Here is a 16247-nt window from a genome sequence, read left to right on the forward strand (position 1 = left end):
AAAATAATAAGAGTGCAAAGTCCCCTTCTCTCCTGCCCCAGCTTCCGCAGTGTAGACATGAAGGCTGCCCACAGTAAAAAGGGCAGTGGCCACTGCTGCAGCGCTGTTGGCCACACTGCAGAGCCAGCCCAGGGGCTTCGTGATGCCCTCTGTGTTGCATGGCAGCTGTTCTGTTCTGCACCAACCCCTCCTGTCTTCTTCCTGACCTTCCTGTACTTCTGCACTAGCCCTTCCTGTCTTCTTGAACTTGGTGATGTTCTGCTGTAGCCCCTCCTATCTTGTTGGCCTTCTTGTGTTTCTGCGGTAGTCCCTTCTGTCTTTGTGACTGTGACACCATTGGCAAGAAGACTGATCCACTTTTAGGGAGTCCCTCAGCATTCTCTCACAACCTGAGTGAGGTCACGTGTATGGTAGGAACAGCCAGAGTTTTGTGTCTCTGCATTGTGGTCAGGTGTTAATGGTGTTGCAATGTCCTGTTTCCAGTTCTGGCACAGAGTGAAGGTCCTTGCTTGGGCCTCGGTACCCCAAGGGGACGTTGAGACTGCTCTCTCTCATTTCAGGTGATTGTCAACTTGGTGATGCTCTTGGCAGAAATGAAAGTGCAGAGCCGCCCTGCTCCGTCCCTGGCAATGATCTTGGTGAACAGTTTCCAGCTTCTGTATGTGGTAGATGCTCTCTGGAATGAGGTACTTAATGCGTGTTTGTTTGTTTGTTTGTTTATTTATTGCCAGTCCTGGGGCTTGAGGTCAGGGCTGAGCACTGTCCCTGGCTTCTTTTTGCTCAAGGCTAGCACTCTGCCACTTGAGCCACAGCGCCACTTCTGGCCATTTTCTATATATGTGGTGCTGGGGAATCGAACCCAGGGCTTCATGTATACAAGGCAAGCGCTCTTGCCACTAGGCCATATTCCCAGCCCCTGTATTTATTTTTTGAGACAAGATTTCACTGTGCAACTCAAGCTTATCTTGAACTCCTTCCTGAGCCTCCTGATTCCTGGGCTTACAGACATGTACCTTTATACCTGCCTGGAGAAGCCTTGGGTTCTGACACTTTCAGAGCATAGATGAGGATGCGAGGTGGCAGGGTGGGGAGCTAGGGAGGCAGTAGGGGTGGAGGGGCCAGTGACAGAGTCTGCTCAGCTCCCTTGTGGCCACTGCATTGGGAGGAATGAGGGGGGCCAGGAGGCACGGCGCTGGTGCAGAGCCTTGGACACTGGGCTTCTCAGCATTTGGGAATGCGTCCCTGTAAGGCAACAGCTCTTCACTTAAAAAGTAGTCCTTGGAGTATGTAGGTTGGTGGACCTTGGTCTATTGTTTTTTGGTGGGTGAGTCATATAAATGAGATGTGACTATTATCATGTGAGTAACTGGACGAACCGTCTGATGAAGGTGTTTCAAGATTGTCAGGAGACAGCTCTTAAACAGCTGAGGGGTGGCTTACTGATGGTGTCACAGAACAGAGTGGCTCTGTCACTGACCAATCCCAATCAAGATGCACCAAAAACTGGCCTCGGTGAGGCTTGCTCTCTAGCTGAGACTCTTCCACCAGCCATTCATGGGTTCAGCTCCTTGAAATGAATGTTCTATTCCTTTCTTTCTTGACTAAAAATAATCCTTTAAATATCATTTCTTTGTATGTAGTTATTGTTACCTTTGAACAATTTTCTCTAAATTCCAAGTCGGGTTTTCTTTCAACTTAACATATTTTGAGTTTTTTTTTGGGAGGAGGGGTGGCCCCTGGCTTTGAACTCGGGGCCTCATGCTTGCTAGGTGAGGCAGAAACTACCACTTGCCGCAGTCTTGACCGCAGGTCCTGCCTCCATCTTCCTGTGCGAGGTCACAGGCATGCACTCTCCAGGTGCTCTGAGAGAGAGTCGGCTGACATGGGGAGGAAAACTCTGAGTCTGAGGCATTCTTCTGCTTTTCTTTTCTGCAGGGAAGATGTACTAAACGTGGGTGGCAAGGGTCTCAGAGGCAGCAGGCCAGGCACTGACTCCGTTACTAGGGCCCCCACAGCACACAGTTCTTCATTCAGAGTTACTTTATAACCACAGCTGTCATAAAAGAGTAAATCACAGCTCCCTGGGGCCATTGCTCCACTTCCCTCCCAGCTGATGGTGACGGGATGAGGGTTGTTATTGCCCCCCCACCCCCCCTCACCTCCACCCCCCCTACCGCCTCCACCCCCCCTTGCCTCTACCCCCCCTCGCCTCCACCCCCTCACCTCCCCCCTCACCTCCCCCCTCACCTCTACCCATTGTGTGTGCTTTTTTTTTTTTTTTTCCTGGTGGTGGGATTGCCGTCAGGGCTTCGTGCTTGCTGGGTGGCGCTCTACTACTTGATCCACACTTCTGGTCTCCTTTATCTTCTTCTTTTACCAGAAAGTCCGATCACAGGCCTTGGAGGTTGCTATGTATAGGCGTCAGGATGAAGGCTGAGTAAGCTAGAGTTTGGCCTCTAATTTTGTAATTGCAGTTTCTGTAATTATTCTCTGTAATTAGCCTTCGGTAATCCTTGTCCTTACCTTCCAGAGAAATGCTCTTGGGGTTTTCAGTGATCAGTGTTTTTTTCCTTTAAAAAATTTTTTTAATTTTACTGTCGAGGTGATGTACAGAGCAGTGACAGTTACATATGTAAGGTAGAGAGTACACTTCTTGTCATACTTGTTTTACTCCCTCATTTTTCTCCCCCCTTCCTTCCCCCACCCCCCCTCCTACTTTTAACCTTCCCAATGATGGACCTGGTTATTCTAATCTACAATGCTTATGAACTCTAAAGCCATTTCTTCTGGGTCGGGTGATATGTACATTTCTTTCCTTTTGCTTAGTATCATCCGTTCCCTCTTTTCCTCATTCCCCCCGCGCCCCCCCCCCCCCCCCACTGCCCTTGAGTTGCTTCTCTCACTTTCATCAATGTCCATTGCAGCTCTTGGGGTCCTCTACTGTATTTTTTTCACCTGCTATCCACTCATTCTGTGCCTTCCTCCCATTTTCCCTCAGATATGCACATGAATACACCATATGTGAGGTAAAGAATATAGAGTCCTCTAAATACTATAAGTCACAGAGAGGTCCTTTGTTTCCTTATCTTTGGAGTTCTTTTCAGTCTGTATATTATTTTATGTACATATGAAGTAGTGCTTGGGTCTTACTATTGGATGCATTTCTCCCAACACTGTCCTTTTTGGTCTCACTGTGTATTGGTGTCTTGAGTCCTATTTGTTTTGTCATATCTCTTTGCAGTTTCTTTTTTTTTTTTGCAGTGATAAAATAGACTTTTATTTACTTTGTTGAATCAGAGAATTGTAAAAAAAATTATTGCTAACATAGATATCAGAAGTCCAGTTATCTTGGAGTTTATTTAAACTAAGAGGAAAAGGTCATCATATTTTCATGGAATACATACTTGGTTCTTTAAATAATAATTGTGACAAACGGTAGAAAGAATTAGAGAATGCTCTACCTGTGATCCATACAAAACACCAGCATTCTGGGTTGTATATAATTAAAGTAGTATTTCACTTTTGGAAACACTGTAATAGCCAATACATACGGGCATGCCTTAGGTGGGCATAGGAGTGCAGTTTTTTCTAAAGAAAGCAAACACACACACACACACACTATACTGTTCAATTTCTTTCAAATCACTGAGCAAGAAAAGCAACAGTGAGCTTCCATACTGATTTTACACAACTTCTGTACAGTTCCTTGACTTAAATCCAAGAGCAAAAGTTAAGACTTGCCTCCTCTGTTTTTGGTAAACAACTGCGTGGTAAATTTAGATGATTTTTTTTTCCCCTGGGCTTTTACCTGGGAGTGGTCTTTTTAATATTTTATTTAAAAGAGGGCAGGTTTGGCACTTTTTATACTGATGTCACCAGTGTTAATATTTCGTGGGATCTCAGGAAGATTCATATTCTTTGCAGCTGATACAGCACAGGCTGGAGCACCTGCCAAGCCAGCCTCAGACTTACCTGGTTTATTCTGTGCATCAGCCTGCGTGACAATCTCATTCATGTTGGTCTCCAACACCATTCCTCCCATCACCATTTCTGCAAGAATATTGTGAACCTTGTCTACATGGAATATTAAGTCCAGTTCACAGACATTCTCAAAATATTTGTCTAATGTCTCCACAAACACCTGAATGAGGTCTAAAATGCCAAGTTCACTTTCTGAGGAATCCACACAGAAGACAAAATACAGCGTTGCATAGTGTCTGTATATCAGCTTGTTGTCAGAGCCTCCGATTAACAAGCCTCCTTCCAGGAAATTGCAGACGTTCTCGTCTCTCTTGGATACCAGGAGGAAGGTCTCCCTGATGATCTGCTGCTGGGTGTCTTCACTGTAGGGCTGGGAGAACTTGGAGAGCCGTGGCTTGCCATGGTTGTTGAAAATGAGGATCTCCTGGATCATGGCTGGGTCTGGCCGGCCTGGGGTCGCTGGCTTGGGGTGGGGGGGAACGTGGAGGGGGAAATGGTGTGGGCCGGGGCCTCAGGATCTCACCAGTGAGCCTTTCCCCTCGCCCCCTACTTTGCAGTTTAATCCTAACACCTGCATGTCAGGGAGACCATGTATCATTTGTCCCTGTTCTTGGCTTGTCTCACTCAACATGATTTTAGTCCTGTCCATTTCCCTGCGAATCCATTATTTTTACCCTTTCTAATGGCTTTGTAGAATTTCATTGTATATAGGTACCACATTTTTTTAATCCACTCATCTGTAGTGTGGCACCTGGGTTGTGTTCATATCTTGGCTCTTGTGAACAGTGCAGCAACGAACATGGAGGTGCAGGTGTCCTGGTCCTATTCTGGATCCTGTTGCTCAGGGTATAGGCCTAGGAGGGGTATGGCTGGCTCGCAGGGTATGTCTATGTTTAGTTTTTTGAGTAACCTCCAGGCTGCTTTCCAGAGTGTTGTACTAGTTTACACTCTCACCAGCAGTGCAGTAGTGTTCGTCTTTCTCTGCAGCTCCTCCGGCATTTGTTGTTGCCTGAGTCCAGAGTGTAGGCCATTCTGACTGGGGTGAGGCGGCATCTCAGGGTTGTTTTTATTTGCATTTCCTTTACTGCCAGGGATGTTGAACATTTGCTCCTGTGTTTCTTTGCCATTTTTACTTCTTCTGAGAATTCCCTCTTTAGCTCCCCTGCCCATTTAGTGATTGGTTTCTTCCCAGGGTTAGGCTGAGTAGAAACTTCCTATTTTAATATAGTCCCATTTGTTGAGTCTCTCTCAAGTCTGTTGTGCCCCTGGGATGGTGCCCGCTACCGCGGGAGTTGGCAGTCTCGTTGTGCTCCTTGTTCCTGTCAGACGTGGTGCTGGGTATGGGGTGGCAGGAGTAGAAACAGGGTCCCCACTTCTAGAGACTTGGTAATACTGTAGATTGAATAACGGGGCAGAAGGATCTGCGCCCTCCCTGGACTCGGTGGTGGCCTCTGAGAAAGCCCCAGGGCGGGGCAGAGCTTGGTGCCGAGTGCACGGAGCGGGGCCGAGGGCGGAGGCAGAGCTGTCGCTGAGTGGGGTGCGACTGCGACCGCGCAGCGAGCGCCCATCGCTGTACTCACTGCTGTGACTTGGGTGATGCGTGAGGTGCTGCGGTCAGGGAAGGGGACAGTGCCACCCTCCGTTCATGTGACTCAGGTGTGAGTACTGTACATTCAGAGCTGCTGTCTCCTCCCTGTCTGTCTACACACGCAGGAGGCACTGCTTACCACCATGGACATCACGCATGACGGGTTTGGGTTCATGCTGGCATTTGGAGATCTGGTGTGGGTTCCATTCACCTACAGCCTCCAGGCCTTCTACCTGGTCCATCACCCCCAGGACCTGTCCTGGCCCGCGGCTGTACTCACCACTGCTCTGAAACGTGAGTGTTCCCCCTGGCCCGTGTCATCCCAGTGATGGCGCCTGCCTGTCACGGCCCCTTCTCAGCGGTGACAGCTCACGCTTGACGTGATTGGTAAGGATGGTTGATGAAATTCCTCATGATCATGGGAAGGAAGGGGCTAGGAGGGCAAGAGTGGGAGTGCGGGGGGAGGCGGGAAGGAGTTCCTAGGAAGGGCAGGTGGAGGATGGAAGGAAAGTGGCTCTGTTTTTGCTGGTTCACCCAGACCAGCTAAAGATGTCAGCTGAGGATGTTTTTTCTTTACTCCTTGGTCATTAAGCTGATGAGTGAATACTCCACCAGAAGTAGGGTAGAGGAGTCAGTGTGGGACTTGTGTGACACGGATGAGTGTCCTAGGTGGAAGAAATGCAGAGCCACTGGTTAGCATGAGACCCACCACCCTTGGCTCGCCTGCTGCCCCTGTGCATCTGTGTCCTTCGCTCTAGCAAGCAGGGAGAGCGAGCACAGGTGTTGGTTTACTCAGGACCCAAGACAGTGGTAAACTGTGGTGTACCAGGCCTATTGATTTTAGCTCTTTATTTTCCTGTTGGTCGTAGGGCTTAAACTTAGGCACTGTCCCTCAGCTCTTGCTCAAGGCCAGCACTCCACCACTTTTGAGTCACAGCTCCACTTCCAGTGTTCTGGTGGTTAATTACTTCCTGGGCTGGCTTTGAACCAGGATCCTCAGATCTCAGCCTCCTGAGCAGTTAGGATTACAGGCCACTGGCACCTGGCTCATTTTGGCATTTTAAATCTGAGTGAACCTCCTACGTGGTGTGCAGCTGGGCCTGCGTGCGTGAAGGGCAGGCGTCCTCAGCACACCTGCCCTGGGCTTCCTCCGTGAGGCTGTTGGGCTTGATTCCTCTCAGGGCCATCACCTGTGGGTTCGCATCATGGTGGATGATGACAAAGACGTCAGATGTTACCTTTGATGGGCTCATGCCTTCTGCCCACAGTAATGAGAGGATGCGCCTCTGCGGCCCGCCCTCTGGTACCAGCCAAGGCAGCGGGAGCACATCTGTGATTCTTGCTACACAGGTGTAAACAGGAAGATAAGATGGAGGTCCAAGTCAGCCCAACGCAGGCTCAGGAGACCCCATCAAAAAGCCAAATGAGGGTTAGGAGCTTGACTGAAGAGGTGGAGCGCCTGCCTGCCTGGAGACCCTGAGTTCTGGCCTCACTGTGGCCCCCAGAATACCCCAGAATTTTTATATTATATTTAAAAGATTAAATTATTCCCCTGTCAGGACATTTCTTCAGAGCCTAGAAATAGTTTATAAGAGAAATTCTAGATGGTTTGTTTATTTTTGTCTTTTCTTTTTTGGTATTGGGGATCGAACCCAGTGCATTGCTCTTGCTAGGCAAGTGCTTTGCCACTGAGCTACATCCCAGCCCTCTAGATGGTTTTAACTATCAGATTACCCTGAAATTATTAACAGAAAAATGATATAATATTTCAGTTTGTGGATATGTAATCTTCCGATGTGCAAATTCTCAGAAAAATGCATTCCGGAAAAATCCCACGGACCCAAAGCTTGCACGTGAGTTTTGATTTCTCTGTTAATTAAGTGGAGGTTTGGGTCTCTTTCTGAGTTAGAGGTCATTAAGTGTATTTTTGTTTTTGTGTAGATTTAAAAACAATCCATACTTCCACTGGAAAGAACCTGCTGGTTTCTGGATGGTGGGGCATTGTTCGCCATCCCAATTACCTGGGCGACCTGGTTATGGCGCTGGCCTGGTCCCTCCCCTGCGGTAAGCAGTCCACGCCGCTCCTTGGGCAGAGTGTGGTGTGCAAGCCCTTCTCCACTTGCTGTGGGAGGAGCCGGGGTCCTCTGGAGGACAGGGAGAATGGTGGTCTGGGTGCATTGTGGGAGGTGAGAGTGAAGGTCCGGGTGCATTGTGGGAGGTGAGAATGAAGGTCCGGGTGCATTGCATTGTGGGAGGTGAGAATGAAGGTCCGGGTGCATTGCATTGTGGGAGGTGAGAGTGAAGGTCCGGGTGCATTGCATTGTGGGGGTGAGAATGAAGGTCCGGGTGCATTGTGGGAGGTGAGAGTGAAGGTCCGGGTGCATTGCATTGTGGGAGGTGAGAATGAAGGTCCGGGTGCATTGCATTGTGGGAGGTGAGAGTGAAGGTCCGGGTGCATTGCATTGTGGGGGTGAGAATGAAGGTCCGGGTGCATTGCATTGTGGGAGGTGAGAATGAAGGTCCGGGTGCATTGTGGGAGGTGAGAGTGAAGGTCCGGGTGCATTGCATTGTGGGGAGGTGAGAATGAAGGTCCAGGTGCATTGCATTGTGGGAGGTGAGAATGAAGGTCCGGGTGCATTGTGGGAGGTGAGAATGAAGGTCTGGGTGCATTGCATTGTGGGAGGTGAGAATGAAGGTCTGAGTGCATTGCATTGTGGGGAGGTGAGAATGAAGGTCCGGGTGCATTGCATTGTGGGGAGGTGAGAATGAAGGTCTGGGTGCATTGCATTGTGGGGAGGTGAGAAGGAAGGTCCAGGTGCATTGCATTGTGGGAGGTGAGAATGAAGGTCCAGGTGCATTGTGGGAGGTGAGAATGAAGGTCTAATTGACCTTGTTCCCTGCGTGCAGGCTTCAGTCACCTCCTGCCCTACTTCTACGTCATCTACTTCACCGGGTTGCTGGTCCACCGCGAGGCCCGGGATGAGCAGCACTGCCGGAGGAAGTACGGCCAGGCCTGGGAGCAGTACTGCCGGCGTGTGCCTTACCGCCTCCTCCCCTACGTGTACTAGGTGTGCCACATGTACACGTGCTGCCTGCGCCACGTGTGCCGTGCGTACTTGTGCGTATGCTACCTGTGCTGACGCTGGCTCGCCTGCCCCGCCCCGCCCCTCCCCTGCCCCTCGCCTTGACTTAAAGCAAACCCACGTAGGCCCTCTGTGTGTGCTGATTGGCTGTGAGCTTTGTCTTTGAGTTGGGACCAAAGGTGCAGAGTCGATCTTTTATTATTGTATTCTTATTAAGTTATGCCAGTTCATGTAAGGAACCAAATACAAAATGAAGAATCTAGAATTTGCATCTTAATAAGTTTTTAGTCCCTAAAAATTTGAAAACCAAGCTGTGTCTTCCCACATGCACTGAAGACTGTTGTTGGGTGGATGGTGGCCCAGTGTAGACTGGCCGGCCTGCAGGAGGCCCCACCCCTGCACCCAGGCTCTTGATGTGTATAGGTTTTGATTCCTTTTCAAACTTCAGTCTTTTTATTTTTTAAAATGAAGACATTGTTATAGTTGAAATAAATTTATGGTTTGGTGCATTAAAAATAGGATTTGGGGGCAGTAGGCGTGGCTCAAGTGGTAGAATGCTTGCCTAGCAAGTGCGAAGGCCTGACTTTAAACACAGCACTGACTGCCCCTCCCTTGCAAAAGGACAGCACTTGTAGCTGGGGTGCAGTAGGTGCCTGTAAGATCTCAGCACTTGGACCTGGGAGATCCGGAGCTCAAGGCCCCTGGACGACGCCCTGTCTCAAAAAAAGCCGGGGGGGTTGTTATATGATATACGAACAAAAACTGATGCACATTAAATGCTGTGTGAAGTGCTGGGAGGACCCTAAACAGCAGTTGCTTTAACCTTAGCTTCTAGAACTGTGGTTGAAAATGTAAATACGTAGTTAACTTCTATGTAATATATATGGTGGCTTCAGATTTCTCTGTACAGTATTTTGAATGTAAGGTAATTGTCAGGCCTATGGAGCTTTGAAACAACATTTTCAGTGTTTTATATTTTGTAATGTGAATTTAAAAAAATGAAACAATTAGAATTTTAAAAAAATATTGTATAGAAGATGCTGTTAAAAAGTAGGAGTGGTATTTTCTTTATCCAGTTTGTCAATTTGGCTTTGCTACCTCAATTTGCGGATGTGTGTTTGCCTTTGGAAACCATTGCAGATAGGAAAAATAGACCAAATATATATTTTTGGAGGAACATCACTATTTAAGCATTTTTACACATTGGTGTTTAAAAATTTGCCATTTTGGGCTACAACTTTTGTAATTTTTTTGACTTTGACTTCAGCGTTTTTGCTATTTAGCCATACAGTTATACTGTGCATTTTGTACATCTTTTGTCTATGAAACTTTACTCCCGGTAGGAATTCTGTCTTCAGCGAGCATGGTGCGCACAGGGGCTCGTCTGTAGTTGCTTCCTTCTCTTGGCTTAGCTGTGCAGCTGGTAAATGCCTCACTTGGCTGTGCCCGAGGCGGCTGTGCTGTGCCCGGGTTTGGATTACACACTGACACGCGCGCCCTCCAGGTGTGCACTGCACCCTGGCCTGCAGTCTGGAGTGTGATGGTGGCAGCTGTCGGCGCCGTCATCCTTGGCCTGGGTGGTGCTAACGCCGATACCGGGGAGTAGGCTTTTCTTGTGCGGTAGGAAGTGGTGCGGTGTGCTGGGTGCAGGCCGGGCTTTGGGGAGGAGGGTGGGCTTGGAGCTGACCCCTGCCGTGGTACAGTGCTTCCACTTGTTGGCTAAATTCTTTTAAATTTTGTTTCTGGCAGGTTTATTTGATAAGCTTTGTAATGAAATTTTAAGCTGTAGATTGTTGGAAAAAATTTTAAAAATAAAAATGTTTCTTTGTTTTGGAGCCTCATTTATGTTTTTTGTACGAGAACTATGGGTACCAAGACAAGTTGCTTACTAGGAACATTTTTGAGGTCTTCCTGAACCACAGAGATCCCAGGGCCAACAGAAGCCTGGCCAGTCATGGTAGGAGCTTGGAAGGAGGGAGAGGGAGAGGGAGAGGTGGGGTGGGAGCCCAGCTCCCAGACACAGCATGTGCTCTGAGACCAGGGAAAACGGAGGAACCCAGCGCAGATTCAGTACTTTCCAGCACGTGTGTTCTGCAGAGGCACTTCGTGTTTGACACAGGACTCACGTGTGTCTGCAGACAGCCTGGTGCTTGCACCCTGGGGGCAGTGACTGAGGCTGCTTTCTGTGACGGCGGATCATATCGCTGTGTCCTCACATGAGGATGTGATCAGTTCCCATGTCCCCCACACAGTGTGGTCAGCCTGTGTCCCCACGTGAGGAGGACGTGGCCATCCCCGTGTTCCCACATGAGAACGTGGCTGCCCGTGCCCCCGCATGAGGACGTTGCCATCCCCGTGTTCCCGCATGAGGACGTGGCCGCCCGTGTCCCCACACAGAATGTAACCATCATGTAACCTCCCGTGTTCCCACACGAGGACGTGGCTGCCTGTGTCCCCACACATCATGTAACTTCCTGTGTTCTCACATGAGGACGTGGCCATCCCCGTGTCCCCACACAAGGAGGATGTGGCTATCCCCACACAAGGATATGGCCTCCCCCGTGTCCCCCACATGAGGACGTGGCCTCCCGTGTCCCCACATGAGGACGTAGCTGTTCTCTGTGTCCCCACACAGCATGTAACCTCCCGCATCCCCACATGACGTGGCTGCCTGTCTCCACATGACGTGGCTGTTCCCTGTGTCCCCACACGACGTGGCTGCTTGTGTCCCCACACAAGGATGTGGCCTCCCGTGTCCCCACATGAGGACATGGCTGTTCTCTGTGTCCCCTCACAGCATGTAACCTTCCGTGTCCCCACACGACGTGGCTGCTTGTGTCCCCACATGAGGACGTGGCCTCCCCTGTGTCCCCACATGAGGACGTGGCTGTTCCCTGTGTCCCCACACGACGTGGCTGCTTGTGCCTCCACACGAGGATGTGGCCGTCCCCATGTCCCCACACAAGGACGTGGCCATCCCTGTGTCCCCACACGAGGACGTGGCTGTCCCCATGTCCCCACACATGGAGGACATGGCTGTCCCTGTTGTTCTGTACTAGGAAGGCCTGGGCTCGCATCTCGTAATGTTTGGGGTGAAGCCTTGGTAGTTCGTGGGCTTCACAAAGCATGGGCTGTGGAGCAACCATGGGTAAATTCTGTATTTCAGTGAGTTATACCTAATGGGGCCTCATCTTTTTTTTTTTAACCTTTTGTTAAAATTCTAGTTTTTTATTTTGTAAAGATTGAAACTGTTGCGTTTCTTTTCTGTATAGCACTGTGTGTCGTTAGGTTCCTACTGTTTGGTCCCAAACAAGTGATGGTTTGTTAGCATTTTGCTCCTGGATGGTCCTGTGCACGCCCCGTGCTTCCTGGCCCCTCTGGTGGTGAGCCGTGGTCTCCGCTTGTGAGCACCGCTGCCCAGGCTGGGCTCAGAATGAGCCTGGCGGGCTGGGAATATGGCCTAGTGGCAAGAGTGCCTGCCTCCTATACATGAAGCCCTGGGTTCGATTCCCAGGCACCACATATACAGAAAATGGCCAGAAGTGGCGCTGTGGCTCAAGTGGCAGAGTGCTAGCCTTGAGCAAAAAGAAGCCAGGGACAGTGCTCAGGCCCTGAGTCCAAGGCCCAGGACTGGCAAAAAACAAACAAACAAACAAATAAATAAAATAACAGAATGAGCCTGGTGAGCTGCTTTATCTTGGAGCACTCGTTGCCTAGAATGTCAAATTTGGTCCACTTGTGTAGCACCAAGGGTTTTGCAGGACTTTTTTGTGGCCAGTAAAGATAGCTGTTACAGAGTAGGGTTAATAACGTTCTTCTTACAAAACTACAATTATTGGTCCCGTTTATGGAGATGTCAGGATTTGCATTTCCAGCGGGCCGAGTCTCCGATGCTGTCTGCGGCCCAGTCCGTGCCGTGTCGAGAGAGGAGCCAGGCTGAAGCGCTGCAAGTCAGGGAAACACTGGGGACCTGGAGAGGAGGCCACGCCTGCCCACCCGCCAGGACATACGTGTTCCGCGGGGCGCTGCCTACGTAGGGATGTCTCGGTTTGTGGGAACCTGCTTCAAGCCTACAGTGCTTGCACAGAGTTTATTTTTCGTCCTTTTCACAGAGCAGTGCGACCTGCATGGTGACCCAGTGACTGGGGGGTTTCTTGGTTGGTAAATGCACCGATGTGACAAAGCTTGTCGTGAAGGCAGCACTTGTCAAAGCTCTGGACCTCTCAGGTGTCTGGTGCACGGGGCATTCGAAAGAGTCGAGTCCCGAATCTGTCTGGTCAGAAGCACTGGTCACTCCAGTGGAAATCTTTAACAAGAAAAAGCAATAGTCACATGAGACTATCTGCTGTTTTTCACCAACTAGGTTTGGGGGATTTGTGGTGAGTTAAATACAACAAAGGCTCGGTGGATATGGAGATTATGCCTGTTTGTGACTTTAGTCCGTATTTCTAAGGCTAAGCGTCGTGTTAGGTCAGCCTGGGTTCTGTTTAGGCACTGTGAGGCTGTCCCGTGAGGAGCAAGCACCCCATGACATTTCCTACGGGGTCACAGGAGACGGGGGGCTGGGTACCTGTGTTGGCAAAAAGCGGATGTCAGGAAAATCACAGCATATCTCCAGAGGCAGAGAGTCTTCTAGTACTTTTTGTTCATAATCCCACCGGGCCCCCTCGATGAATAAACCAAAAATGTGAACTCCTCTCTCAGCGTCGTCCTCCAAGCCCTGAGGTAGACAGAAGGCGTTTGTGGGCCTGGGGGAGGCCAGAGCCCCCGGGGAGATGCTGGCGTGGCAGCCTGGGCCACGGTGGCTCTAATTCAGCCAGGTTCTGGGAGTTGAACGGACTGGACAAGGCTCTACCTTCCATCTGAGAAGGAATAGGAGATGAGTAATAAACTGGGAATGACGCAGTGGCTTCCCCCCACAGAGGCGCAGGGGCGGCACTGGGGCTGACCGGCCAGCCTGTGTGCGCGGGGGAGGGGAGGGCAGGGCTGCACGGGCCGCCGGCCTCTGCCTCTCCTGTGTGTGACCTGAGGGCCATGGTGCCGTGCCACACCGAGAGCCATTTTCTGAGCTGTGACTCAGTAGTGGCTGTGTCCTGAGATGCAAAGCTGAATTCCTAGAGCACCTGTGTTTCTGACTTAGTCTGTAGTCACCTAACTGCAATTGTTTTGCACAGTGGCCTCTCTTGCTTGGATTTCCTACCTGTGGCCTTGCCCGCTTGAGCACGGGAGAGGCGAATCCACACATCTGACAATGTAGCATCCGTTTACATTCTGTGGCTTGGCTATGCAAAACACGAGCCCTTTCCATAAAAGACCGAATTCTCCGATGAGCCACTGCTATCTTACTGCACCGGACGTGGAGCCTTGTCTTGGTACACAGCAGAAACGACGGACGGACGTGGAGGGTGGAGGGGGTGGGGCCATGCTCGTCCCCACGTGTGCCCAGACACCCAGCACACACCTCTCACTGCATGGGTGCCACGTCCTAACGCCACGGAGCTCATGACCCTGGGCTGGCCTACAAAGTCCCTCTGAAGAGGAAAGGAACTTTGCTCAGCTAAAGATACCCAGAAGGAAGAAAAGACGCATACGTCACACTCTGGATGTACCTCCAGACTGCAAACTCCCTGGACCAGGACAGGTGACCTTAGACTGGCTGACACCCACCTGAAGCGTCTCTGAGTCTTTCTGGCCACCTGCCACACGGGGGCCGGGGCCCCAGGCTCTGGCAGGCTGGGCCTCAGTCTAGTCTCACGTCCGGCTGCTGCACGCCCGCCCCTCCCCCCGCCCCCCTTGAAGGCGACGGCAGGATTGAGCTGTGAATCCCATTGGCAGCCACGGCACTGCTGAGGAAATTGTGAAGAAAATGATACAACAGTCATTTTCAGCGTGAAGATCACAAAGCTCACTGAATGACATAATTGCTCGAAATAAGTGGAAAGTCCATGTTTCCAGCTGGACAAGCCAAGTACTCAAAAACCAAAACCAAGCAAGCCCAGTGTGGTGGTTCATGCCGGTGGTCTCAGCTTCTGGGAGGGCGTGAGGAGGAGGGAAGAAGTGGAAAGAGCCTTTCTGGAAAGTTGTAGCTACAGGAAAAGAGGACTGGGGGCCAGGTGCAGGCCGCTCACGCCTGTGATCCAAAGACTCTGGAGGCTGAGAGCTGAGGATCACGGTTCAAAGCCAGCCCGTACACGAGAGTCCATGAGACTCTTAACGCCAATGAACCACCAGAAAATCAGAAGTGGCGCTGTGGCTCAAAGTGGCAGAGTGCTAGCCTTGGGCAGAAAGAACAAAAAAGCTCAGGGATAGTGCCCCGGCCCTGAGTTCAAGCCCCCCGGCCAACAGACACATAATTAATAAATACAATTTAAGGAGGGCCGGGGCGGCTCATGTGGTAGAGCACCTACCTAACAAGCATGAGACCCTGGGTTCAAATTCTAGTACTGAAAAAAACCTCTCCCAAGTTAATATACGTTTACTGTCATCTGCTTATTGGGTGGGTTAACAGATGCAATATGGAAACCCCTCTTTCGATATCACAGGCATTGTCCTAGCGCAGAACGCGAGGTTCCTGGATTGCGTCCGTGCCCGCTCCGCAGTGCGTGTGCCCGGGGCGGGCGTGGGCGGGCCTGGGCGCCTCGGCCTCGCGCCTCGGCCTGCCCAGGCTTCTCCGGGCACGGGCCGAGCTTGGCCAAAGCTGGGTGCCGGGTGGCGCCGGAGCTCCCTGCCTCCTTTACTGCCTCCCTGAAGGCAGCAGGCGAGGTGGCGCTGGCCGGCCGTCTCCCCCCCGGCCTTCAGGGTCCCGGTACCTTGAAGGCTTTCTCGGCTGTGCTCGGCATCTTGGGCGACACCGTGGCGCGCTCCTCGCCGGCGCGGCTGTGCGTGTCGATCACGTGGTGGGAGAAGCAGAGGGCGTCCATGGGGACCTCGTGGGCCCTCCCGTGGTCTTGCAGCACGGAGATGAGGAAGCCTTTGGAGGAAGCCACATAGCCCATCCTGGGTTCTCGGCAGCCCTGCTGTCTGGCAGACGTGGGCGGGGGCGAGCGCGCCCGCCCACCCCCCTCGCGCCTGTCCCCGGGCCGTGGCGGACGTGGAAGTGAGCAAGGCCTTCCGTGGCTGCCACCCCACCTGTGCCGCAGCCGAGGGAGGCCCTGTGCCAGCCTCTGATGTCTCACGGCCCCGTGGCCTGGAGATGGGAAAGCCCCTGGCCGGGGCTGGGCCCCTTTTGGAGTGTGGGAGGCCAGGGCCAGGGAGGGGTGTGGCAAGAAGGCCCTAGAGGCCCTGGCTTCTTGGGGTGCAGGTGACAAACATGATCCAGGTTTGTGCCCAGTGTGGGCCAGGCCTGGCACCAGCGCTCACCTTGTGGGAAGAAGAAAGCTGGGAACCAGTACCGTGGGGGAAGGCCGCTGAGGGGGGTGCTGTCCGGGTCCGTAAAGTGTCCAGGCATTGGCTGGGATTTATGCTTCCACAGCGTGATGAATGTCATGTATCTGGATGAACACATGGGGGGTAGGCAGGGGGGGTGAGGACACAGTGGGGGTGAGGACACAGGTGGGGGGGACACAGGTGTGGGGGACACAGTTGAGGGGGGACAC

General features: G+C 51.5%; 3 protein-coding genes across 7 annotated transcripts in view; 1 reads left to right on the forward strand and 2 right to left on the reverse strand.

Moving 5' to 3' along the window:
* Positions 1 to 9316, forward strand: part of Lbr (lamin B receptor) — a 28515-nt gene extending 19199 nt beyond the window's left edge. The window contains exons 10-15 of one of the 2 annotated variants that reach the window (XM_048357593.1): positions 561 to 686; positions 5695 to 5863; positions 7342 to 7422; positions 7511 to 7633; positions 8477 to 8646; positions 8701 to 9316. In XM_048357593.1, coding sequence (XP_048213550.1) covers positions 561 to 686; positions 5695 to 5863; positions 7342 to 7422; positions 7511 to 7633; positions 8477 to 8637 — 660 coding nt within the window. In that variant the 3' untranslated portion in view covers positions 8638 to 8646; positions 8701 to 9316. Of the gene's footprint in view, positions 1 to 560; positions 687 to 5694; positions 5864 to 7341; positions 7423 to 7510; positions 7634 to 8476 lie in introns of both variants that reach the window. The other variant, XM_048357592.1, reaches the window with a different exon arrangement.
* LOC125359716 (AP-3 complex subunit sigma-1-like) lies at positions 3372 to 4414 on the reverse strand. 4 transcript variants are annotated; one of them, XM_048357598.1, is made up of 2 exons: positions 4345 to 4414; positions 3372 to 4152 (listed from the first exon to the last, which is right to left on the reverse strand). In XM_048357598.1, the coding sequence occupies exons 1-2, from the start codon at positions 4412 to 4414 to the stop codon at positions 3836 to 3838; spliced, it is 387 nt and encodes a 128-aa protein (XP_048213555.1). In that variant the 3' UTR covers positions 3372 to 3835. The 4 variants fall into 4 exon arrangements, with proteins under 4 accessions (XP_048213555.1, XP_048213554.1, XP_048213552.1 ...); XM_048357597.1 differs by having other exon boundaries at positions 3372 to 3961; positions 4142 to 4414; XM_048357595.1 differs by having other exon boundaries at positions 3372 to 4069; positions 4142 to 4414.
* A 3426-nt stretch (positions 9317 to 12742) lies between the features above and the next one.
* Positions 12743 to 16247, reverse strand: part of Dnah14 (dynein axonemal heavy chain 14) — a 199822-nt gene continuing 196317 nt past the window's right edge. Inside the window, 5 exon segments of the mRNA XM_048358265.1 lie at positions 12743 to 12958; positions 13223 to 13349; positions 14408 to 14430; positions 15462 to 15622; positions 16012 to 16142. Of these exon segments, the coding sequence (XP_048214222.1) occupies positions 12743 to 12958; positions 13223 to 13349; positions 14408 to 14430; positions 15462 to 15622; positions 16012 to 16142 (658 nt within the window).

This window comes from Perognathus longimembris, chromosome 11, assembly GCF_023159225.1.
Source record: "Perognathus longimembris pacificus isolate PPM17 chromosome 11, ASM2315922v1, whole genome shotgun sequence".
Lineage (NCBI taxonomy): Eukaryota > Metazoa > Chordata > Mammalia > Rodentia > Heteromyidae > Perognathus > Perognathus longimembris.

Bases quoted from the DNA above. Each gene is read 5' to 3' on its own strand.
- LOC125359716 (XM_048357594.1), bottom strand. From the start codon at position 4,414: ATGATCCAGGAGATCCTCATTTTCAACAACCATGGCAAGCCACGGCTC.